A 27794-nucleotide genomic window follows, 5' to 3' on the forward strand; every position below is an offset into this window, starting at 1 on the left:
GTTTCCAAATATAAGAGGCGGCCACAACACAGTTTTGGTCAGGGGCGGAGCGTCCATTTTTTCAACCTTTAGAGACCAAAATTCAAATTTTTGTAGAGCTGCTCTGTTTAATTAAGTTTAATGCTTCTTTTTTTATAATGGTTTTCTATCATTAACATTAAAGAATGTTTGAGGATCCAAGAACTCCATCTTGCCTACATGACTGGTAGGTTTAGGATTACGAATAATTCGTGGTTGCAACATCTCATTACATTACTGTATTCAAATATTTGCGTGTTGCAAACTATAATAATGAATAAACGCTTATGAACATCAATACGTTGATTTGTTGCTTCTTTCTTGGTGTGCTTCAAAGCTTATGTTCTTGTCTTGTACATCGAGATTAGATCTTGTGATTGAGGTTTGAGTCTCGACAAAGTCTGATGCAGCCAATTGACGCTGGAGAGTTTCGATGGCTTCCCACAACTACACTATATGTTTGATTGGTAGCAGGATGAGCTATGCACTGAAACTATTTACTGTAACAAAAAGCGCAGCAGACCTGGGTACTCAAACCCATAAGTGGAACAAGATGAGCAGCAGACCTGAGCACTCAAGAACATAATTGGAACATGAGGTGCAGCAGACCAAGGCACTCAGGCACATAATTGGAACAAGAGGTGCAGCAGACCAAGGCACTCAGGCACATAATTGGAACAAGAGGTGCAGCAGACCAAGGCACTCAGGCACATAATTGGAACAAGATGAGCAGCAGACCTAAGTACTCAAAAAGATAAATAGAACTGGCTTCAGCAACACATGGTCTGCCTTAACACGAGGTCTACACCAACAGATGGCATGTATCAATAAGAGGTTTACAGCAACATTTGGTCTGTATCAATACAAGGTCTGTAGCAAAACAAGGCTTGAAGTAGACCGAGATTGTAGGCCTGCAAAGTTAGGAGCCCCCAATGCTTACAAACATTCAGTCTGCATGAGCGAAAATATAATTTCGATTTTTTTTTCAAGATCCCAGCGACGTGAGCCACGAGACCAGCCGAGACAACGTGAGCAGCAGCCCTAAGACCCCAGGAGGGTACAGGCTGGCTATATAAGCCCGGGGCACAGACCCCAGGAGGGTAGAGGCAGGCTATATAAGCCCGGGGCACAGGCCCCAGGAGGGTAGAGGCAGGCTATATAAGCCCGGGGCACAGACCCCAGGAGGGTAGAGGCTGGCTATATAAGCCCGTGGCACGACCCCAGGAGGGTAGAGGCAGACTATATAAGCCCGGGGCACGACCCCAGGAGGGTAGGCTGGCTATATAAGCCCGGGGCACAGGCCCCAGGAGGGTAGGCTGGCTATATAAGCCCGGGGCACAGGCCCCAGGAGGGTAGAGGCAGGCTATATAAGCCCGGGGCACGACCCTAGGAGGGTAGGCTGGCTATGTAAGCACGGGGCACAGGCCCCAGGAGGGTAGGCTGGCTATATAAGCCCGGGGCACAGAGCCCAGGAGGGTAGGGTGGCTATATAAGCCCGGGGCACAGAGCCCAGGAGGGTAGTGGCAGGCTATATAAGCCCGGGGCACAGACCCCAGGAGGGTAGTGGCAGGCTATATAAGCCCTGGGCACAGACCCCAGGAGGGTAGAGGCAGGCTATATAAGCCCGGGGCACAGACCCCAGGAGGGTAGAGGCAGGCTATATAAGCCCGACGCTGCACCGCCAGCCCTCACTCCGACCCCAGGCACGACGGGCGTCACATCGAACGCCTCGCGCGAGAATAAGACGACGACTGAAAAAAATTTACCGAGTTTTCAACACGACGATTAAAAAAAAATTACCGAGTTTTTAACAACGGCAATTGAGATCAGGTGAGATGTTGAATATCTAATTATTAAAGGTAATTACCAAATTAGTTGGTGCTTATTTAATGTGACTTTAGTGGTCAAATATATGAATAACAGTAAAGACAGCTTTGGTGAGCCAATGTAAGAATTTTTTCCGGAATTATATAAAAAATATACGCTGTTTTTAATATTTTGTGACTATTGGTGAGAATATAATTTCACTTTTTATTTTAAAAATGCAAAGAAATGACTGCCTACGAAACTATCCGGAATAGCTTTTTATTAATTGAATTAAATTTAACTAATAGTTATAAAATGAAATGGCAAATAATGAAATAAATTTACTTGAAATTAAACAATCACAATTTACACTATTTATGTCGAACTTCTCCAACTGTAACAGAGAGTTAAAAAATTCTTCAAAAAAACTATTATTGAAAGAAATGAAGTAGAGCAATGGTGACTCATGTCGCTCACCTATACTTATCTGATCAAGGATATCTCTAAGATTAATTCACTCGTTGATATTCACATAGAATAACCCAAGTGAGTGAGAAAAATGGAGACGCTAAAACTCACGCAGTCATACCAAAAAAGGGATAATCATGAAAACGATTTAACGTATATTATATATAATTACAATATATTTTATTCAGCATATATTAATACAATATATATTTATATATTCTCTATTTATACATCATTCGTAATATTTAAAAAATATGTATTATATTCTCACTAATCAGCCCGGCGTTTCACGGTATAGATAATCCTTCCAATTTGTGAGTCCCGTTCTAAAAAATCCCGTCATCTGAAATCCCGTAATCCTTGGCACAATCAATAATCACAATAATAATGAGTAATGAAATTGAATAAAGATGCGTCCTATTCTCAAGACGAAATTTCCGTTTAAGTCCTTCTATGAAATTTACCGGGAAAACAAATTTGATCTTTTTGAACTAAATTTCACACAAATAAAATTATAAATCACATTTTAATTCTAATTTTAACTCTAATTCCATTTTTCATTGTCACAGAATTAAATAATTATACATAAAATTTTCAGAAAATATCCCACCCGTTTTAATTTGACAGTCAAGATGAGTATCTTGGCCAGCAATAATTCAAATATATTTTCATATATATTTACTAAAAATTTAGAATTAAAGAAAACTCCACAAAAATTAATGTCTCTATAGAAAATGTTTCGGAGTCCAGCTCCATCGTCAGTTTGTAAGCTGACGATGGAGCTGGACTAAGAAACGTTTTCAATAAAGATATGAATTTTTGTGGACTATTCTTTACTTTTGAATTTTTAGTGAACTTGCGATTTAAGCAAACGTGTGACATCATTTCATTTATATTTGTGATGCCAGACTTCAAACACGAGGGTTTTTTTTTAATATTTTTATGAAGAATGAATGTGAATGACGTGAACAATAGAAAAAATTATACAATAAACAGTGGAAGATCAAACACGGGGGTTTAATAAATATTTATATAAAGAATGAATGTGAATGATGATTAAATGATTAAATAATTTACACAATAAGTAGTGTAAGAGGAGAACGAGCAAGATTTAGCGGAGCGTGGCCAGGTCAAGAGGTTAGGTCAAATGCCATTCGAATTTCGCATGAATTTCGCAATAAAAATAGCAAAGCTTAATGCTACTACCTACTCCACTTACACATAATGATATTCTTACCAAAATGTTAAGTTAGCCCATCTCTGTTTGTGCGCCATTTGCGTTTCGCCATTAAATAGAAAATTAAACCCAGAATTTAAGTTTACGTTTAAATGCTTAATAATGAATTCGATCAATACAAATTTATCATTCCATACATGAATGAATTACGTGTAACCTTAATTTGCAGGGACCGACGCAGGCTTCCTTTATTCATAATGGTATTCTTACCTGTATCATTAGGTATGGTATTCTTACCTGTATCATTAGGTATAGTATTCTTCTCTGTAACATTAGGTATGGTATTCTTACCTGTAACATTAGGTATGGTATCCTTACCTGTATCATTAGGTATAGTATTCTTACCTGTATCATTTGGTATGGTATTCTTACCTGTATCATTAGGTATGGTATTCTTACCTGTAACATTAGGTATAGTATTCTTCTCTGTAACATTAGGTATGGTATTCTTACCTGTAACATTAGGTATGGTATTCTTACCTGTATCATTAGGTATGGAATTCGTACCTTTATCATTAGGCATGGTATTCTTACCTGTATCATTAGGAACAATAATGATCACCTGAAATGAAAATCTGCGGAACGGTTCAACAAAGTCCCATAAACTTAAACAGTTGAACTTAACTACTTAGCTAATAAATTGCATTACAAACTAATCTTGCTTTTAAACTAAAAAAATTGTCAAAAACTAAAGCTTCACTTCTAAACTACAAAATCCTGTTAAAAAAGAAACCTTAATATCTTAACTAAAAAAAATTTAGATTAAACCTAAAACTCAAATTCTAAAGAAGAAAACGCGATCAAATATTTAAATTCAAGTCCTAAACTAAAAACGCTGTTAAAAAACAAATATTACCTTCTAAACTAAATATCTCGATCAAGAATTATAACTTTACTTCTGAACTAAAAAAATCATGTCTAACTAAAAAAATCTTTAAAAGTTATAAACTCTGTTGAAAAACTTCATTCAACTTCTAAACTGACTGGTGCTTTTAAAAACTAAAACTCAACTTCAAAACAATAAAACAGGATTGAGAACTAAAACTAACCATCTAAACTAAAGAATTCTATAGAAAATTAATACTTAACTACCAAAGTGAAAACTCGGCTAAAAATTTAAACTCAACATCTAAACTAAAAACTTTGTCAAAATTAGGGCTTAAATTCTAAGCTAAAAAACATTCGGTTATAAGAACTAAAACTAAACTTATAAACTAAAAAACATGGTTAAAAACTATAAATTAACTTATAACTATAAAAACTCTGTTAAAAATTATAAAGCTTAACTTATAACCTAAAAAAAAGTTGAAAACTAAAATTCAACTTCTAAAAGTACGATAAGATATACAACTTAACTTCTAAACTCATGATTTTTAATGAAATAGAATAGAAAAGAAGTGTCGGCGTTGAAGAAATAGGCCCATGGCCTGTTGCCGATTCTTGAATTTTTTGTGACTTGATTCACAAGGGATCCGGCCTTTGGAACCCGATCTTTCTATAGCTGACGATTGATTGAGATAGCTGCTGGACTTATTGCCTGGTCCGTAATTTGCTAGGCATTTTAAGACTGAACATATGCTCCTGCATAGCTTCGTCTAGTCTGTTCATGAAGGCGCGCTGAAAACGCACAAAGCAATTAAAAACAACGCGCGCTGTATGGAGGCTAGGGTGCAGTAATTCCTATATTTCACTCGTTCGTTTTCCTGAAAACGAGCGCGCACTTCTGCTTAAGATGCAAATTCATCTCACTTTCCCATGACCTCGACGTCTTATTTCGTGTGCTACATTTGCCCACTTCAAGTGGTCCAGGGAGTCGTTAAAAACAAGGAAATTGACCAGGTGGGTTCAGAGGACGTTGAAAGTAAAAAAATGTTAAAGAACCATCTGGAAAAATCGTGTAAAATTGTTAAAAATGACGCAAAATTTATATTTTTTTAATTTGCAAGCGAGCATATTGTGTAGCTATTGCAAAAGCTTAAAGTGATACCAGAGATAATGGAGATATGTTGGCTGCATATCTCCATTGAGCACTGGAACAGTCACGAAAAATTTTTTTAACGTTGAACATCGTAATTTAAATAATTTTAATTTCGTTTAAATATCGTATTCGCGCACTAGATCGGTCTCCATCGAACGATTTTACCTTAATTAGTAATTAGTAATTTACCTTAACACAACTCGCCTAATTGGCGAGACTGTTCCTTTGATGCAGAATGTTCAATGAAACACAATTAATGTTCATTAGCTTCTACCTTAGTACATTTGCTTATATTACTCAGAAAAACGAATGTATCATATTACTCATATAGTGACACACTTCCTCACCCACGGGATAAAGTGTGACTCATTTCTCTTATAGCTTAAGATGGAAATTGCTTCTAACGACAGCCCCAAGATAAGTTCCAGTCCATCACAACTGCATTGCCTTAGCTAAGCCGTCCATAGAAACATAAATCCCTGCAAAACTGCATTAAACTCGCATTAAAAACACGTTCAGAACTACCAGCAAACTGCATTAAAATGGCTTTAAAAACACGTTCAGAACTGCCAGCAAACTGCATTAAAATGGCTTTAAAAACATGCCCTGAACTGCGCTGCTACAAAATCCCATTACCCTAAACATGCGGGTAGGTCACGACATATCGCACCTCCGCCACCCCCCTCCCTCCTACGCACTGTATAAATCACCCACAATATTATTTTCATGAAGCTATCGTGGCTTGTACAACTGAAGACTGACAAGGATTAAACACTAGTGATGTCAACACATGCTAGGTCTTAGTGATGTCAACGCTTGCTAGGTCTTAGTGATGCCAACGCTTGCTAGGTCTTAGTGATGCCAACGCTTGCTAGGTCTTAGTGATGTCAACACTTGCTAGATCTTAGTGATGTCAACACTTGCTAGGTCTTAGTGATGTCAACACTTGCTAGGTCGTAGTGATGTCAACGCTTGCTAGGTCTTAGTGATGTCAACACTTGCTAGGTCTTAGTGATGTCAACGCTTGCTAGGTCTTAGTGATGTCAACGCTTGCTAGGTCTTAGTGATGTCAACGCTTGCTAGGTGGTGATGTCAACACTAGCTAGGTAGTGATGTCAACGCTTGCTAGGTAGTGATGTCAACACTTGCTAGGTAGTGATGTCAACATTTGCTAGGTAGTGATGTCAACGCTTGCTAGGTCTTAGTGATGTCAACGCTTGCTAGGTCGTAGTGATGTCAACGCTTGCTAGGTCTTAGTGATGTCAACGCTTGCTAGGTCTTAGTGATGTCAACGCTTGCTAGGTCTTAGTGATGTCAACACTTGCTAGGTCTTAGTGATGTCAGTCGTAGTGATGTCAACGCTTGCTAGGTCTTAGTGATGTCAACGCTTGCTAGGTCTTAGTGATGTCAACACTTGCTAGGTCGTAGTGATGTCAACACTTGCTAGGTAGTGATGTCAACACTTGCTAGGTCTTAGTGATGTCAACGCTTGCTAGGTTGTGATCCTAATGGTGCTGGTATTGTGCGTAAAATCGTAATCTATTTGTGTAAACATAAAATATATATGTAACCAAGATAAAAGATTTTGTGCAAGATAAAAGAAAAGAGACCAAAAAGAATAAAGAGACATAATGAAGAAGCATAAGGGAGAAAATCGCTGAATTGAAACGCATCTGGTAGAGGTGAATGGTCTCTAGCTTTTTACTCTTTCAATTTTAATAGAACTTCTGAACTGTATTTAGATATTTTTATACTAAACTTATTATAAGTACTTTAAATTCATTTTCTATAATGTTTCTATAATGTTTTCTATAAATTCATTTTCTATAATTCAATTTAAATAACCAAGCAGTTTGGGCTCAAAAACTTGATTTTGCATGTAGACGAGAAGAATTCAAATTAACAACTATTATATGATACTGTTGATAAATGAACTCTAAATAACTATTATTGCATCGCTTCACAAAAATGCAAATATCGACGCTACAATAGGGCAAGTGAAGCTTATTGTCTTATAAAAAATTATTAGGCACATGGAGTTTTAACATCTCGCTTGCTAAAATGAATAAATATTCTTCCAATTTATCATTTATCACCAGCAGTTTAATGAACGCCTATGTGTTGCACATCGTGTACCAGCAATTGTACCTCCATTGCTGAGGTACAAAAGTACATACCAGTAATTGTATCTTTATTGTTCTACTGTCAATGTTCATCTCGAATGAAACACATAAACACCGAAATATTCGCCCTATTCAAAAACATTTAACGTAGACCACGCACCGACAGCTGTAATCTCTTTGTGGATCAGTTCAAGTGCCTGAAAATTGTGGGTAGAACCAAACGATTTAAAGGGCAACAGGCTTTTTTTTTGTCATGGTAATAATAGAGAATATTCGATGAAAAGCTTACCCCGTCAAACGCGCCATACGTCATGGCAAGGTCGAGGAAACTGACAGGGGCTTTAGAGCGCCATTACTGGACTCGTACGAGACCCAGCCATCTTCCTGTTAATTGATGCGAGGCATTCTCGTGTAGGCGGAATTCTGTAGGGCCCCTCTCAATTCTGAGGCAAATGGGGCCCATTCCTGTTAAGGCCATAGGAGCCCATTGCTATTAAGGCCTTAGGCGCCCATTGTTATTAAGGCCTTAGGGGCCCATTGCTATTAAGGCCTTAGGCGCCCATTGTTATTAAGGCCTTAGGGGCCCATTGCTATTAAGGCCTTAGGGGCCCATTGCTGTTAAAGCCTTAGGGTCCCATTGTTATTAAGGCCTTAGGGGCCCATTGTTATTAAGGCCTTAGGGTCTCCTCAGTGTTGGGGCTATTATTATTATTCAGTATTATTCATATTATTATTATTCAGCCCCAAACTGGGTCTCTGCAGTGTAGCGGCTATAGGGCCCATTCCTATTAAGGCTTTAGGGGCCCATTCCTATTAAGGCCTTAGGGGCCCATTGCTATTAAGGCCTTAAGGGCCCATTCCTATTAAGGCCTTAAGGGCCCATTGCTATTAAGGCCTTAGGGGCCCATTGTTGTTAAGGCCTTAGGTCCCATTGCTATTAAGGCCTTAGGGGCCCATTCGTATTAAGGCCTTATGGTCTCCTCAGTGTATCGGCCATGGGGCCCATTGTTATTAAGGCCCTAGGGGCTCACTGCCATTAAGGCCTTAGGGGCCTATTGCTAATAAGGCCTTAGGGTCCCATTGCTATTAAGGCTTTAGGGCCCATTGTTATTAAGGCCTTAAGGGCCCATTATTATAAGGGCCTTATAGGGTCTCCTCAGTGTTGGGGCCATGGGTCCCCTCAGCGTAGGAGCGGTGGGCGCACCTTGTACCAGGAATTGCGTAGGACGGAAGACCAGATTGCACGTCTGTCAGTCTTCATCGCTACAAATACAAATCCCAGTCAAGAAACCACCACAGACCCGCTCGTTTATGAGTTATCGCCTTGTCTGTATCGCCTTCACCATCTGTATTGTCTGTATCGCCTGCATCTTCTGTATCATATGCATTGTCTATATAGTCTGACCCTTTCCGGCCTGACGCATGTAGCAAAAAATTGTTCAAAAATTCAATGTTGGATTTGTAAACGGCTGTAGGTCAACATGCATAAGCAATTGAGATATAGTTTCAATTTAACTGGATTCGCAATTTAACTGAATTTTAAATGTTTTCAACATAAATGCATTCGTAATACTTTTTGTATGCATGAATTGCACTGGTATTTAATGCTATCGGACTTTCTGTCTCGTAATATATAAGGATATACAAGTTCACACCGATATGTTCTGATGTAAATATATAAGGATATACATATATGATAGATGTACATACATCATATACGCATATATCTGTATATATGTAGTGTAGGTTAATACAAGAAACGATACTGCAAGAGGCCATAAGTCAGGGAATTATGGTTTAAATTGCATGGTTAACATTTGACTCTATTTTTGCCTTGTCTTAACAACGTGTAGAGTTCTTTATCCATTTTAAGTTGTAAATCGTCAGGTTTTACGTTCCGCGTTGTTGTTTTCTCATTACTAAAGTTTTAATTTCTTCCGAGTTTATTTAGATGATCACTGCTGATTGTACGTGAATCCTAGGAAATTTTTGAAACTGACGATGGGGCTGATCTCCGAAACATTTTCATAGAAGATATGGCAATTTTATTTGACTTTTTCTTATCTTTTATTTTCTTTTTATTTTACATCAGCTGCCCATGTATCTGTAGTTTGGTCGTGGCCTATGAGAACAGAGATATTGTGCAGCCTCAAGATATTGTCCATGATGGTCAGTTCTTTGATGGTCAGTTCTTCTTTGATGCTCAGTTGATGGTCAGTTCAATGATAAATGTGCCTGGACATGGAGTATTGAACTGGCTTCTCGCAGTTCATATATGGCGGAGAAGACAATGAATATTACGGAATTTATTACATATATGCGTTTAAAAATTACTTTTTAAAGACAGCACTTCTAAAGAGGCCAGTGTCTTTGATGTTACAGGATGAAGCAAGCCTTTATAACCCACGAATTTCTTTCTCTATTTTATCCATAAAAAATATCTTAAACTTTTTAAATATTCATAAAATAAAAATTTCTACATTTCTAAAATTATTTATTCTTTCAATTGATTCATGCATTGTCTCCGATTTTACGTAAATATCTATAATTTCAGAAAGTTAATAAATATAGATTTTAATATATGAAGCAGAAAAACAACAAGAAGTGAAGTTAAAGAGAAGTGTTGTAATAATAAGGCACCAAGCATTTATCACAGTACGCAAGGAAAATATTGTTGAGACGGAACAGCACCTGGCCTCTGGGAGGACATTGAACACTTGTCATCATTAGTGATATTACACGGTCTGCATTAAATGTATTTTTGTGTCCGTGTTCGTTTTTTGTGGCCTGCGCCAATCTACTAGATGAGAACTTAATTATAACGGCCTGTGCCACTCTACTGGGTGAGAACGTATCCGGCCTGCGCCACTCTACTGCGTGAGAACTTATACAAAAAATATAACTCAGTACTCACTGCAGTGAGTGACAGAGAGCGCATTTTCTCGTCGACGAAAACGTGGTCACGGACGGACAGACAGACGGACGAACATGACGAGTACAATAGCGGCTTTTTTCCATAAATGAGAAAATGCGCTAAAAAGGTTTACAACTTACTGCCTGTACTATAAAAAAGATTGTACATCTTGAGACCTTCACTACTGTTCATTGTACAAGGTGTACAACAGAAGACTACTCGATATTTAACTCTCAGCTCACAATTCACTATTATTTGTACAACGAATGTTTAGAAATGCAGCATATGCTACTCAAATTACGATAGGTTCTATAAGCGCTATGCAGCGTACAGCTGTAATTTAATTCCATATAATAATTGCGCTATGAAAGTTTAAATAACATATTCGTACACATGGCTCACATGTACAACAAAGTTGCATATATGTGAAAACATACTTAGAATAGCTCAAAAAGTTTATATTTAAATTTACTTTCAAAAATTAAAATTAAAATTCAGTTCATTTCTTCAAGGTGTCCCCACAAAAATTTCCGAACGGTGAAAGCAAAAGAATTTCATAAAAATTCTTCAACAAATCAATTAAATTTCGATGTATTTACCTTATATGAAGAAATGATTTATTCACATACCGTACGACTCGCTAACTAGAAATTCACGTAAAAAAAGTTTTACAAAAATTAGGTTTGCATTTCCCTAAAAATCAGTTGCGTTTGTGGTGTTGCTAAACCCGAATTTGGACCAAATAAAGAACAGCGGTCGTGACCAGAGGGAGAGATCGCGTACAATTGCTTCAGCGAGCTGGTGTTACACGCATCCTTTGTACCCCGTAAGCCTTTATACATACCCCGCAAGCCTTTGTACCCCGCAAGCCTTTGTACCCCACAAGCCTTTATACCCCGCAAGCCTTTATACCCCACATGCCTTTATACCCCGCAAGCCTTTGCACCCCGCAAGCTGGACGGCGATTCGGTTCACTGATCGCCCAATGGATCGCACGAAAAATCTTGCGTTGTTTCGCGTACAGCAGCAGCGAGATCGCCGTGACGATAACAATTGTTATCGTCACGGCGATTGCAATCAGAGCGATCAGAGCGACACGACCAGAGCTACTCTGGAATAGAGTAAATAGAGGCTTAGTTTTTTGTGCGCAAGATAAAATAATGACGAAGTAAAGGAAACTTGTGGTTTCGTTCGAACGGACGTTTTTCTTGTTAACGTATCTTAACTTTCCGTAGAGTTTAGGCAGCCATCTTCATATATTAAATAGAATAAAGTTCACGCAACGCCTTCCATATATTAAATAGAATAAACGAAAGCGCTAATTACATAAGAAATTAACGAAAACCACAACCCTCGGGGCAGCTATGTTAACCATCGCATTATAGGACATATAAATAACACTGAGTACAACACAGCTACACTGATACTTTACTCGCCCTACAACACTGAGCACAACACAGCTACACTGATACCTTACTTGTCCTACAACACTGAGCACAACACAGCTACACTGATACTTTACTTGTCCTACAACACTGAGCACAACACAGCTACACTGATACTTTACTTGCCCTACAACACTGAGCACAACACAGCTACACTGATACTTTACTTGCCCTACAACACTGAGCACAACACAGCTACACTGATACTTTACTTGCCCTACAACACTGAGCACAACACAGCTACACTGATACTTTACTTGCCCTACAACACTGAGCACAACACAGCTACACTGATACTTTACTTGCCCTACAACACTGAGCCCAACACAGCTACACTGATACTTTACTTGTCCTACAACACTGAGCACAACACAGCTACACTGTTCTTCAATCAGTCTCCAATCTAACGCCTTAATTATAGGCTAAAAATAATTCAAAACTTCATTATTTATAATATCAATCAAGTATGCATTTTATGGTTATTGCATGCATTGAAAAGATATATTCACTATTAAATCTTTCAAGTTCTTTACTTATGAAGTAATCATTCTATACATAATTAATCTTCCGGTTTATTAATTATACCATTCATGTTCTAACTCACTGTACCAATAAATATTTATTGTTCTACTCACATCGTGAAATTCTACTAATTACAAAATTTTCAAGACCGTGCATCGAATTTTACTCAAGCAGCATATCACCAATATTAATTACATAAATAATTTAAACTTATTTCCTGTAATCCATTATTCTACTTATCTAATCTACTTATTCTAATTAGTTCGTTAAAGCGAAAGCCTGGCCCCACGTTACACAACACACGTCTCATTAGGCGACGCAACTTAACACTTCACTCACTTTCATGGAGGCCAGAACGTGACAGTTGGTGGTCAGTGGAAGTGATCAGTGGAAGTGCTGCTACTTCACTCACTTCCTAGCGTCAGTTGTGTTGCGGCTATGAAAGTGATCACTGGGCGTGTTGCCGTGTTGACGTATAGTCGTGTTGATATATTGAATGTTGACATATTATGTACTGACGTGCTGTTGTGTTGACATATTTCGAGTTGACATGGTGACGTATTTTCGTGTTGCCGTATAGTCGTGTTGACATATTGCGAGTTGACGTGTTGGCATATTGCGAGTTAACATATTGCGCGTTGACCTGTTGACATATTGCGTGTTGATATTTTGCGTGTTGACGTGTTGTTGTGTTGACATATTACGTTTTGACGTATTGTCGCGTTACCGTATAGTCGTGTTTACATATTGCGTGTTGCTGTATTGACATATTGCGTGTTGACATATTATCGTGTTGCCGTATACTCATGTTGACATATTGTGTTTTGACGTCTTGACGTATTGTAGTGTCGCCTTGTTGACGTATATTGCCGTATTGACGTATCAAAGGGTTGACATCTCGTACCCCGTATACCGTATACACCGTATAATTTATTGTTGTGCATTTCTACGTAAAGAAATTGTTAAATACAAACTAAAATTCTTATTTTAGGTGGTTTTCAAAAACTAACAAAACAATACGCATCATTCGACACAGTGCATCAAGACAAACATTTTTGGAAATTCACATTGAGCTTCAAGGCAGAGCTATACATACATTAAAAATTAAATTATCATCTTCCATTAATGTCATTCAATCCAATTTAATAGTGAATTATCAAAACTTTACATTAATGCCCCGATAACAAAAATTCTGCATATAAGCAAGCGTGCAAGTCAGTAGCTAGTAGCAGTCTTTCACGTTGCAGCTGCAATAGCCAACAACGTAAATTAGATCTGCTGAGTTCCTTTAAGAAACTTGTACACATGCAGAGGCTGTAGGAGAGGTCACTATAACTTTAAAATACACTATTTTAAACTTTACTTTACTACTAACTTTAAGACACTATTTTCCGTGTTATTGACCACGTGTATACGTGTTACTGGCAACGGAATGACCCATGTAGCCCTTGACACGTGGCCAGTAGCTTTATAATCGAACACAGATAGCATTTGTTAGTAGTATTGGCTGCCACTAACAAGCATCTTAAAACTTTATTATTTAGCTAATAAATCAAACTTTTTTCTTTTGACAGTCAAGATGCTAAAGCTGAGCGCAGTGGTACAGTTACTGTCCCTGCTACTGTACATCCAGTCGGTGTACAGCCAGCAGCTACAGCAGTACTGTACATTTAGCCCGCAGCACACGCTGTGTAAAACCACCGGTATGGGGCCGGCGTGTGGCCGTAATGTCCCGGTCAGAGGAGTGACGGCCGCCGATATCGCGACCATAACAAACGGTCATAACAAATTCCGGGCCCTGGTGGCCCAGGGGCGGGAGACCCGGGGGCGCCCTGGGCCTCAACCCCCCGCTGGGGACATGATGGAGATGGTGAGTGAAGAAATTTACAGTAATTTGCATAACAACCATTATGATCAATATCTATTAACAGTATCAAAAACTAGTAAAGGTCTTCTTACTATTAATGTGATATGATTCTCTTGTATAGTTTCACTGCAAACAAGCTTAAGGTGGAACTATTAATTGTTTCAATTTTTATTTTTACTTAATTGATGAAATGGTTTATAATCCGCAAACTTCACCTCTACCATGTGCTATATTTTTTTCTGTTTCGTGACGTCAAGACATCGTCAGTTTCGGACATTTTAAGTTACTTTAATATTTATTAGCTGTTCAATATAATATATCAAAAATTTCAATTTAATAAAAGTAAATAAAAACTTTTGTCTATATACGTATAGGTATTTGAGCCTTCCTTCAAGGGTGCTTTATTTTTTTCATTTTTCACCATCTCTCAATTAGTCATCTCAAAATATTCGATAATTACGTCATTTATTTGACGTAATTTCAGTTTAAAAAGTTCAAAGATAAATCCCCTTCTTAAAATGTTTTTTCTTTACGCTAATTAACTGAAACAAATGACTCAAATATTGAGCGTTTTAATTCAATATCACTTTACTTAATAACATTTTAAGGTAGAAAATCCCTATTTAATGATACTATGATAATTTATTATTTAATGTATTAATTTTAGAACTATGTTACTCACATTGCAGACCTGGGACGAAGAGCTTGCATTGATCGCTCAGCGTCACGCCGACCAATGTTTGTTTGAACACGAGTGTGGCGACTGCCGGAGAGTGGGTGAGTGGGTGGGGAATGTGGCCGTGGATGAGTTGCAACGCAGTTTTTAGCGCAATTACTCATTTTTTAAAAAAAGGCGCTATTGTGCTCGTCATGTCTGTCTGTCCGTAAGTCAGTCTGTCCGTTCGTCTGTCCGTTCGTCTGTCCGTTCGTCTGTCCGTTCGTCTGTCCGTTCGTCTGTCCGTTCGTCCGTCTGTGGCTTCACGTTTCGTCGACGAGAAAATGCGCTCTCTGTCACTCACTGCAGTGAGTACTGAGTTATATTTTTTTGGAATCCAAACTATTTCTTCACGCCTTCAAATCGATTTAAGTCTTGTATATTTTATGTTAAGAATCCTCCCTATTTATTAAGGCCTTGAAATCGACTATCACTTAGTGAAAATAGTGTAGAATTTGTGAATAAAATTGGTTTATTTTCACAGAGCGTTTCGGCGTTGGCCAGAACCTGTATATGGCGTTCCAGAGCGACGCTAGTGCTACCATAAACTGGGACTCTGCCCTCCAGACCTGGTACGACGAGGTGGACCTGGTGCCAAATACCAGTATCGACTCCTACAAGTGAGTGGTGCCAACTACCAGAGTCGACTCCTACAAGTGAGTGGTGCCAAGTACCAGCGTAGACTCCTACAAGTGAGTGGTGCCAAGTACCAGCGTTGACTCCTACAAGTGAGTGGTGCCAAGTACCAGCGTCGACTCCTACAAGTGAGTGGTGGCAAGTACCAGCGTTGACTCCTACAAGTGAGTGGTGCCAAGTACTGTCTAGAAAAAATTTATTTCCGTCATAGGGTTTATCTTTGCCCAACCCCTTCAAAAAAAAACTCTGTTGAAAGTATACTTTACAAACCAGGGAACCTGATGCACAATTGAGAAGTAAACACTTCCTTTGAATGAATTAATTAACTTTGTAAATAATGTGCAATTTTTTACTAATCCCAGGAAATGGAAAATGGTCTTCTTTGAAGTTCAGTACAGATAAACAATCAGCTTCAGTTCACTTTCTTGAGCCAGTCTTACAAGCTTCAATTAACAAATTTACTTTTACATGGTCTGCACCAGCTTCCAACAAAATTAAGAACATCCTTTCATTTGCATTCCGAAGACGAAATTTCCGCCATTTTTCCCAAATAAAAATCATTTGTCACGGAATACTGAACGTACGGAACAATGTAAATATCAATACTGTACCGAATACTGTACATATCAATACTCTAGGAATACTGTACATATCAATACTGTATGGAATACTGTACGGAATACTGTACATATCAGTACTGTACCGAATACTGTACGGAATACTGTACATGGACTCTCGGGTGGGCAGTTTTGACCCATCTACGGGTCACTACACTGCGATGGTGTGGGCGGGAACAAGTCTCGTGGGTTGCGGGTTCACTATGTTCGAGGAGGGCGGCTGGTTCAAGAAACTCTACACGTGCAACTATGGCCCCACCGGCAACGTCATGTTCACCCCCATGTACCGGAGAGGCCAGCCATGTTCGTCATGTCCGCTCGGCACATCATGTTCTCTCACCCACCCTGGACTGTGCGGTAAACAACAATTTGGGTTCTTTGGGCGCTGAGAATTTTTTCTTGAAGAAAAAAATGTTACATTTAAAGCTAAGAAAAAGTTGGGCATTCGCCGGACCTCGTTTAGAAATTTTCACTGATAGATTTAGTTCAGCTTAGTTTAGTTTGTTTTAGTGAGGTTGATTAAGTTCTAAACATGTGGCAGTGCGAAATTTACGAGGGAATATTTTCCGGTCGAAATAACATTGTATACGAAAACTACTAACACTCATATTTCATGTTTATTGATGGTTCTTCTTCTATTTTATTCCTAGTGAAATAAAGCATGGTTTTCTACGCGAAATAACAGCTAATTAATGCTTTTGTTACTCACATTCAATAAGACTCTGTAATTTTTTCTACTAAATTAAACATTTCACCTCTTTATTCGCTTTTATAATTTAACCAATCTAACTTAATTCAATATAACGGCGTTACCACTTCAGTCCCAAAGAGGAACCATCGACCACCTGCAAGCAACTCGTTCCTACCATTCATCGCTACCACAACCCCAATCCCACAGTTCTTCTTGGACGCCAACCTCGCAGTCGAGGACCTCTTCCTTCTTTTTCCTGATCCTAAAACTGAAATAAATTACGAAAATCTGCGACACTCGGAACTTTTCATCGAGGCTTTTCCGGAGCATAGGACGGACAGCAAGATGGATGAACCGGGGTTTTTCGTCACTCATTCTGATCCTGATAGCATTTATCAGGAGCAGACTGGGTTCTTCGTTACTGGTCCTGATCAGGATGCAAAAAGTGAAAACAGACTTCATGATGTTGGAAAAATATTTAACGAAAGCGAAAACCTTAGAATTAGCGATTCTTTTGAAGCGTCAAAATTGGATGAAAAGAGTAATTTCAAAGATGCGTTGAGATCAAAAATTGAACCAGGAAATGACAGCATGGGCATTTCATTTGATGGGCTTGCAGAGACTACAAACCCTATCATCAATGCCGCTTCGATAAATTTTAACATAAGTGATAATCAAAGTAATTTAACTAATGAATTTCATGAAGATGAATCTGAATTGTCGTTAAGAAATTCGCTTCGAAACCTGCGTGCCCAATTCAGAAGGAAACCGTTCATGAGAAACCAACTTCGCAAAGGGAAACTCAGAAGTAAACATGAGAATATTTTCAGCAGGAAACTAAAGAAATCTAACCTCATCCGGAACCTAAACAGCGCCGATGGCTCTAAAGAAACCATCACTCGAAGAGCAAACAGATTCCAAATCCCGACACCAAGGCTTGAAAAACTTCGTGCGGAACCCCATGTTTTGAAGCCAAGAATTCATCCAGATATCGAATTTGGTTCGTTCGAAGATGCTCATTACTTTGACGACGATGATTATGCTGACGCAATTTCGATAGAAGAAAAATTCACGGAAGATTTTGACGACATTAGCAACGAGAGATCAGTAGAGCAATGGTACTTCGACTACTTTGACCAAAACTTGGATCACGAAAGGATAGCCCAGCTTCGGAGACCACGGAATAGATCGATACCAACTCTTACCAGGGATTCTAAGCCTTCGTTACAAATAACATTCCCTTTAAATGCAACTAAAAATCAAGACTCAACTTCCTCTTTGGCCACAGATTCTTCCTCCGTAACTCACTCAAGAACCTTACCTAATCTTTCACCAACGTCGAAGTCTCCAGACGCTTCGACTTCGAATTTCGGGGCGGCATCATTTTCGACATCGGAGCCGTTCACGGAGATCCTGAAGGCCGAAGACATTCTACGCGCCCTCAACGTTTCTGATATGACAAACGTTGCAGCTTTGCTGACATTTTTCAACAACCAACAATTGTTTCGAATGACCAATAAAGGCCAGACACACAAACAGACTTTCAACAGACTCGTGCGTAGACTTTCTTCTCCAAGAAACACAACAGGGATCACGCATAACGGTAGTAAAAACGTTGGGGACAGTAACGACAAGGCTGATTTATCAGTAAATGACGGCGATGCAACCACCGACGAGAACGAAGCTGGTGAGGAATGCACGTTTGAATTTTATATTTAAAATAATTAACGACCGGTATTTTTTTACACAATACAATCGTACGTACCAACACCCAAACTAACATAAAAAATATTGAACTAGTATCAAGTAAAAAAATTTTTTTTCGTCGATGCTTGAACTTAAAAACAAGCATTAATTACGAAAAAGAAATTGCTTTTGAGTGTACTAAAAAAATGGTTAGCTTAGAGAGAGTATGCTATAAATAAAAGTATACGAGGGTTACAGGAGGGTCACAACCTGCATGACGCACATGAATGTTGTTCAAGCAGCTAACCCTTCATGCTTATTATAGTAATCATTTTCACTACCACATAATGATGATGCGCATGTGTGAATTATCTTTACTATACTAAAATTCACAGTATTAAGAATGATATAGGTAAAGCATTTGTAAAATTTTCTCGAATTCTCGCTAATGCAAGTACTACGGTTATTCATCATGCCCACATTTGATCTTAAGCAGATTCAATTTTTCGCCCATCAACGTTACTGGGTTTAGAATTTTCAGTCCGATAAATTACCCATCATCGTTAAATAAATAGAACAAATTACAATTTCACTACCTAAATACGAGTGTTTTAGTGAAATTCCGAATCAGTCAGGCCATTTTCAATCAATGCATCAATAATATCTCAATTTGAATTGAAAAATCAACACTTTTCGCATGCAGCAACTAGTGCATTCAGGTTTAGGTTGGATCCTTGATGCCAATGCTAAATTTTTCAGCTTCGAATGAAAACCCCAAAGGAGAGGCTGGCGGAAAATCCATCGGTCAAAACCTTGCAACTTTAGAATCAACCTCCTCGACTGGCAGCCAAATTGACGGCCAAGGCCGCTCTTTAATCCAGTCTCAGCCCAACATCAACCAATTGCCTACCTCCCCCAACAACAGTGCCAACCCAACCTCTGAAGTAGCATCCACTAAACTCACTGTCAACCAGGTGGCAACCACTGCAGCTAACAATCAGGTTGACGACGCACCAGCTCCAGCAGGAATTCTTACGAATTTCGTAGGTCTGTCAACCGGAATTCGAGGTTCCCAGACTCTGCCTCCTCATCCAGCGACTCTGGCGCTACAGAGACAGAGGGCCAGACAAGGCCAAGTGCAAGAAGCAGGTCTGTCAACTGTCACACAACCTGCTCTCCAATCCGGAAAACAACCCGAAATACAGATAAAAAATCAGTCTGGAATCATGGACGTTTTGCCTCCTGACACGCTCAACAAATTCTTGGTCAACGTCGGCAGGGACTCGCAGGTAAAGAATCGTCGAATAATAAAAAAATTCTTTCAATATATGTACAATATATTTTTGATCACAATATCAGAAAGCGTATGCCATGCCCAAAAAAATATTTAATCACTGCAAAAATTTTCAGATAATAAAGACGGATTCCCTGGATAGTGTGAGGGAAATTCTGAGCGCTCTACCAGCAAACAGCAGCCCGCTGGTCTTCTTCAGGCGAGTCTAAGGTCTTCAGTGGGCCTTACGATATGGGTTCATTTAGGGCATGGCTCAAACATAGAACAAATGGGCTCAAAAACGAGACAAAATCTGGGAAACAATCAACATTAGGATGGTGTGCTGCATGAATAGGCAAAATGCAGTCAGAGGTATCTCATACGGCGCATCAGGCGTGGCTGCCAGAGGTATTTCAGACGACGTATCAGGCGTGGCTGCCAGAGGTATCTCAGACGACGTATCAGGCGTGGCTGCCAGAGGTATTTCAGACGACGTATCAGGCGTGGCTGCCAGAGGTATATCATACGGCATATCAGGTGTGGCTGCCAGAGGTATATCATACGACATATCAGGTGTGGCTGCCAGAGGTATTTCGGACGACGTATCAGGCGTGGCTGCCAGAAGTATTTCAGACGACGTATCAGGCGTGGCTGCCAGAGTTATTTCAGACGACGTATCAGGCGTGGCTGTCAAAGGTATCTCATACGGCGCATCAGGCCTGGCTGCCGGAGGTATTTCGGACGACGTATCAGGCGTGGCTGCCAGAGGTATTTCAGACGACGCATCAGGCGTGGCTGCCAGAAGTATTTTAGACGACGTATCAGGCGTGGCTGCCAGAGGTATTTCAGACGACGTATCAGGCGTGGCTGTCAAAGGTATCTCATACGGCACATCAGGCCTGGCTGCCGGAGGTATTTCGGACGACGTATCAGGCGTGGCTGCCAGAGGTATTTCAGACGACGTATCAGGCGTGGCTGCCAGAAGTATTTTAGACGACGTATCAGGCGTGGCTGCCAGGGATATTTCAGACGACGCATCAGGCGTGGCTGCCAGAGGTATTTCAGACGACGCATCAGGCGTGGCTGCCAGAGGTATTTCAGACGACGCATCAGGCGTGGCTGCCAGAGGTATTTCAGACGACGTATCAGGCGTGGCTGCNTGACTGCCACAGGTTTCTTGGACTTTCCATCAGCCCTGACTGCCACAGGTTTCTTGGACTTTCCATCAGGCGTGACTGCCACAGGTTTCTTGGACTTTCCATCAGGCGTGACTGCCACAGGTATCTTTGACGCTCTATCAGGCGTGACTGCCGCAGGTTTCTTGGACTTTCCATCAGGCATGACTGCCACAGGTTTCTTGGACTTTCCATCAGCCCTGACTGCCACAGGTATCTTGGACTTTCCATCTGGCGTGACTGCCACAGGTTTCTTGGACTTTCCATCAGGCGTGACTGCCACAGGTATCTTGGCTGTTCCATCAGGCGTGACTGCCACAGGTATCTTGGACGCTCTATTAGGCATGATTGCCAATGGTATCTTGGACTTTCCATCAGGCGTGACTGCCACAGGTATCTTGGACGCTCTATTAGGCATGATTGCCAATGGTATCTTGGAAGAGTTTTCATGCAAGGCTGCCGAATCAAGCTCGGATGCTTTATTTTGCATGACTTTCAAAGGCTTGTTCAATTCTTCGTCATGGTTGACTGCCAGAGGCATCTTATAGTCGTTAGTATTAGACGTAGATGTCAGAGCTTATTCAATATTTTCCGCGCTTTAGATCGGCAGCAATGTTGTTTCGAAGACGTTTTTAAGGCATAGCTCAAGGTATAGGTGCACTGTGTGGTATCCTGGATGCATTACTATAACGAATAACCCATCAGAGCGACATTTTCTTCTATCAAAATGTTTGGAAAATAACATTATTACCCTCACTCTCTTACTCAATAAATACATACCTGAGTAATGACTAATGAGTAAAAATGCAGGCACGAATGGATCCGCTAAATGGAATGAATTATTAAGCTGATTATCCAATAGAGAACTATCGGGCGTGACTGCTTGATAGCTGAAAATTGTTACTTTACATCATTATTTTGATGCAATACGTTCCACATCGTATAATTGGCATTTAATACTATTTCTACTTACCTATTAGATCTCGTGGTAACGATTGCAGCTCTAAGAAATTTTACGTGAGTTGATTTTTACGTACAGCTGTCCAAGACTAGAAATTTCATAATTTTGCCGCACAAGACTGTAATATTGGCTTCAATCTGCCCAATTTAGCCTCATTCAATTATTTCCAAGTAGAGACCTAGGTAAACAAGACATTCTTTTTAATTCATAAGGCACTAAACGAGTAGCAACTCACACCTAACTCGGTAATTGCACAGTGCAGTAGAGAGTAGGCTGTTTCTTTGTAGTCAAGCAGCAGTAAGGCGGGAACCAGCTGCAGCTATAATGCAAATTCTAATGTGCGCAGATTCGAAACAATTGTTCATTATAAAGAAAAACTGTTCAAAGTTCGTTGCGAGATGTTGCAGTTAATCAAGTTTGTCCAGTTCTTGCCTAATGCCTATATATAAGCTGAAGAAAGTACATATCTGTTAATGTGTTCGAATGCGTTGGTCAAATGTCATGGGCCCGCCATGTGACCTGCTCATGGAATAGATTGTGGTTCCACGTTTGTTCAAGCCGTATTCATTCGATGATTCCGACCAATAACATAAGGAATATTGCTTAACTTACTCCTAGATCAACAAATGTGAAATAGTACCTAAAAATTGGGCAATGCCAAATCGAAAGTCATAAACTTTGAAGCATATCTTTCCCTTAACATGCAATTCAAAAGACATAGTTTGCTTGAAAATTATTGACGATGAACTCTGAAAAAAGCAGATATAAAAATCTATAAAATGGATTAGTAACCAATGATTATTATAAATCTTTCGACAGCCATTAGCACGAAAAACTCTATTTTGTTCCGTACTGTTTACACATATGAAACGAACCGCATTTTTGAATCTTCATTCCTAAACCCATTCTTTTTCACAGTGAAACAATAATATAAAAATAATGAATCACTAATGAGCACGCCTAAGCCTAGACACTAAATTTCCAAAAAATGACTACATAATTTCTGAATATTTGTTTCTGCACGAGTAATTAGCCTTGCTTTTTAGCGCATCTTCTCATTTATGGAAAAAATGCACTATTGTGCTCGCCATGTCTGTCTGTCTGTCTGTCTGTCCGTCCGTCTGTCCGTCCGTCCGTCTGTCTGTCCGTCCATCCGTGACCTCAAGTTTTCGTCGACGAGAAAATGCGCTCTCTGTCACTCACTGCAGTGAGTACTGAGTTATATTTTTTAATTTAATCTTGAATGTTAATGTATAACTCGTGTCCTGTAGATCTAACATGGGCACCCTGCGACAGCTGAGCGACGCCGGCCTCCTGAGCGCAGCCCTACAGGCAGCGGGTAAGCTGCATACATAAAACTCAATTTAATTAACAGACTTTAATTTAATTAATTAAAAAATTAGAAAGATCAAGATTAGAATTAAGATTAAGATTAAATAGAAATGTTGGATTGAAAAAATGTAGTGGAAATACTACATTTATTACAATTCTATATATAGAATTTATAAATAAATAAAATTTGATATAAAACTCAGGGGAATTAATGATTTTAAATCGTGTATGGTTTTTAAAATGATGTAAATTTATGGCACAGAATTTGGTTTGTAACACAAAAGAATTCTGATGGACTTGTTTTCGAAATACCATCGGGTATAAATGAATGAACTAAAATATTATTATTGATTTTTATAATAAGAAAGCCAGGATCTTGCAGGTCGTTTCTTAGTTTAAGTTAAGATAATGGAGTGTAATATGGAATACATAGAATCTATGTACAGAAAAGCTCATTATTAATATAGCTCACGATTCAAACTATAGTTCCTCGTATTTTTATGTTTTAATGATTTATTTAAATAAATTTTGGTAGCAAAGACATTTTTTTGAAGAATCTTAGTAAAAAATAACCTTTTAAATATTTTCACCCATCATGAATTAAATGAATAATTTTTCTCAAATTTCGAACTCGAGCATGGACGATTTTTTTATTCCATTTAGAAATAAAATTATTTTGTCTCTTACATTTGTCTCTTTACATTTGGTATAAAAATATAGAAATAAATATAAAATTACAAAATTGTATCTTTACATTTGGTAAACTCAAAATTTTCCCTACGCGCTCCCTCTTCCGTCAGGCCAACGCCGGAAAATTCGGTCAACGATGACGCCCGCTATACAACGTCTTGAATCGTCGTCCTTAGACGACACGTCGCCCATCGACTTGACAGACGAGACATCGTCCATTGATTTGACAGACGAGACGTCGTCCATCGACTTGACAGATGAGACGTCAAGGCCTGCAAAGGCGCTTCTGTCCTGCCAAGACGCGGCCGCCCCGTGCCCCGTGGTTGCCTTGGCCGGCCAATGGAGACACCATACGGAGGGCGGCTATAACGGTCAATATTATATATATTTATTTTGACCTAACTTAATTGAGGAAATAAAATTTCAATAATGAATAATTTTATTATTGTACGATCACTTGATGACTGAATTCATAATCCTTTTGAATACTTTTATTTTGTGACAAGTTATATAAATGTTTTGTACCCATGCGACTGAAGCCTTGTTTGGCTGAAATTGAATGATTTGAATTATATAAATATTGAATTAGATGCTAATATTATTTATTAATATAGTTTATTATTTAATGGAAACTCGTTTTAATCAAATTCAAATGTGCAATGAGTCGAACTGTAGTCTTAAATCGAAATACTTGAATAATAGCGCCTAAGGAAATTAGACTGCTATATAATAAGACTGCTATGTAATTAGACTGCTATGTAAATAGACTGCCATATAATTAGAATGTTTTATAATTAGACTGCTATATAATTATACTGCTATATGATTATACTGATATATAATTAGACTGCTATATAATTATACTGCTATATGATTATACTGATATATAATTAGACTGCTATATGATTATACTGATATATAATTAGACTGCTATATAATTAGACTGCTATGTAATTAGACTGCTATGTAATTAGATTGCTATATAATAAGACTGCTATTTAATTAGGTTGCTATATAATTAGACTGCTATATAATTAGACTGCTTTATAATTGAATTTCAAGTTATTTCAAGTTGAAGTTTTCTAATTATTCAAAAACAAGTTAACAAAAAACAACAAGTCGAATAGTTTATAAAATGAAGTACACTTCCCGATGAAATGAAAGGCAGCAAAACTGATCACACTGATCAACATGATTCTTATTATTATTCAAAGCAATTAGTTTGTATTCCTTTATTTATTATTGATACGTGTAATTGAGCAATTAGTTATTATTACTTCATTTATTTTCAACACCTGTTATTAAAAAAAGCAATTAGTTTTTATTACTTCATTTGTTATTAATACTTGTTGTTACCTAAAGCAATTAGTTGTTATTACTTTATTCACTATTAATACTTGTTATTACTTTATTTATTAATAATACTTATTATTACCTAAAGTAATTAGTTTTATTACGATATTTATTAATAATAATAGTTATTACCTAAAGCAATTATTTATGTGGTGCGCAGTGGTGCGTGCAGATAGTTTTTATTACTTTATTTATTATTAATACTTTAATACATAAAGCAATTAAGCAATTATTGATGTGGTGCGCAGTGGTGCGTGCAGAGCTGGCCCAGGGTGAGGCGGGACAGCTGGTGCTGGGACGGACGCTGTCGCCCACCTCCTCTAGCGCCATCTGCGTCGCCCTCGCCCACCGCTTCAGGGGCGGCGCCCCTACACCGCGCCTTGCCGTGAGTCTCAGTATAAACTTAATTACTAATTATTTTTTAATTAAATAATTGAATAAATAATTAAATAATTAATTATTTACTAATAATTGCTCGTGACACAGGTGTCGGTGTGGCCGCTGGGACAGGTGCTGCTACAGGAGGACGTGGCGAGCGTCGCGGTGCCTGACGAGGACGGCTGGCAGCTGACCAGCGTCAGTTTCGCCCCCGTCAGGAACTCCTTCATGGTCGTCCTGACCATCGAGCCCAACCCTGCTGACGAACCCCTGGAGGTCTCCGTCAGGGGGTTCAGGGTCACCGAAGGGATATGCTAGATAACTGATGTCGGGGTTCAGAGCCCAACCCTGCTGACGAGCCCCTATAGAGGTCTCCGTCAGGGGGTTCAGGGTCACCGAAGGGCTATGTTAGATAACTGATGTCGGGGTTCAGGGTCACCGAAGGCCTTTGCTAGATAACTGATGTCGGGGTTCAGGGTCACCGAAGGGCTTTGCTAGTTAATTGATGCCGCTGCTGACGCTGCACTCACAAAATAAATAGGTCACATTGTCCACATAATGATACACTTGCATAAGTGTATAATTATTACATTATTGCAATAATGCAATACAATAATGTAAGTGCGTTACATTATTGTATAATAATTCATAATAACGATACTAAAGCATTAGATGATAGTAGGTAGCATTGATCCGTCCTTTGCCGAACAAAACCGGGTCACGATGGCACACACAGGAAGAAAACGTGCATAGTTTTTTGGACATTGACTCACTCCTTTCTCGGAGTGTAACGTCCATGACACATACTGTAAGTCGCCATGCAGGACGGCGACTCTAGTGTCTCTAGGTACGAATAACATTGGTGGCCTTTTTTTTTTTGTATTCGTGGACGAAGGTTTAACACGCTGGATGAAATAGATAGCAATGTAATTATGGTTAAAGCCTTCAAAAGAATTTCAACAATTTGAAATTTTATTTTAAAATTAATTTTTGAATTTAGTTCATATTATATCAACCAGATTTCATTTATCAGCGAGGATTTACTTGATAGTAATGGTGCCAATGAATAATGCTTTTACATGTCATTTTCGTCGGCTTGTGGAACGCAGATCGAGCTTGCGGCTCCGCAGAGATTATATATATCCTTATCGTCAGAGATTATACGTATATCGTTACCCTTATCCGTATTCATTACTTGAGGTAGTTTATAAGACTTTAATATTATTCCACTCATCGTAACTTGAGCTTAAGACGGACACGTTTGTAATTATTGATACTTTGATCGTGTAGACTTTTGACTTAAAGAAATCTGCAAAAGAAAACAGTGAGCCAAACCGTATACTCAGATAAATTTAAGGATCATATTGTTCTAATAGTGACACACTTCTTCCCTGTAGCACTGATTTGCCATTTTTTCGGGACAAACTGGGTCAAGATGACTCATATAATAGTGCATCTATAATAACTGAACAAAGTTCTGAAGGTGCATCGATCTTGGTACAAAATCCTGTTCATTTTTCGAGTGACTTCCAAATGAAGGCCGTATAGTATGTATTATCGTCAACAATTTATGACGGTATTGAAATATTAGATATTCAGATATTTTTATATCGGACGCTGAGTTTACTTCTCAGATTAAGGACATTTTGTAACGAATGCTTGTTCACAAGATTTTCTGAAGCTATAAACTTGTAATGCGCCCTAGCGAGCGACATTGACTTCATGTGTGTAACGAGTGATGAATGAAAGCAAATACAAATAGACTTCACTTTAATGAATAAATTCGGTGACTGTATTGAAAATTATATTATATGTACAAGTACATTATGCGTGTATTTATTACCCTTACAAAAGTTTACTGTGTTTTAAAACTTTCCGTAGCTGCAACACGAGCTTAACCCTCTACCGC

The 27794-nt window shown here is 38.8% G+C and overlaps 1 protein-coding gene across 1 annotated transcript; it reads left to right on the top strand.

Annotated features, from left to right (window-relative positions):
* The first annotated feature begins 1723 nt into the window (after window positions 1–1723).
* Window positions 1724–27202, top strand: LOC108680503 (cell wall protein PRY3). Its single transcript, XM_018169332.2, has 12 exons — window positions 1724–1848; window positions 14086–14381; window positions 15068–15155; window positions 15578–15713; window positions 16477–16703; window positions 19483–20012; window positions 20134–20216; window positions 23404–23471; window positions 24265–24525; window positions 25756–25892; window positions 25994–26218; window positions 26270–27202. Exons 2-11 carry the CDS (start codon window positions 14091–14093, stop codon window positions 26201–26203), a joined length of 2031 nt encoding a protein of 676 aa, XP_018024821.1. The 5' UTR covers window positions 1724–1848; window positions 14086–14090; the 3' UTR covers window positions 26204–26218; window positions 26270–27202.
* The last annotated feature ends 592 nt before the right edge of the window (window positions 27203–27794 follow it).

Source organism: Hyalella azteca, unplaced genomic scaffold (assembly GCF_000764305.2).
Source record: "Hyalella azteca isolate HAZT.00-mixed unplaced genomic scaffold, Hazt_2.0.2 contig6557, whole genome shotgun sequence".
In the NCBI taxonomy this organism is placed as follows: domain Eukaryota; kingdom Metazoa; phylum Arthropoda; class Malacostraca; order Amphipoda; family Hyalellidae; genus Hyalella; species Hyalella azteca.

Excerpts from the sequence above, each read along its gene's own strand:
- LOC108680503 (XM_018169332.2), top strand. The coding sequence starts at position 14,091 with ATGCTAAAGCTGAGCGCAGTGGTACAGTTACTGTCCCTGCTACTGTAC. Across the intron at positions 14,382-15,067 it reads CTGGGGACATGATGGAGATG|ACCTGGGACGAAGAGCTTGC; the intron begins GTGAGTGAAGAA and ends CTCACATTGCAG. Across the intron at positions 20,217-23,403 it reads AGCCCGCTGGTCTTCTTCAG|ATCTAACATGGGCACCCTGC; the intron begins GCGAGTCTAAGG and ends CGTGTCCTGTAG.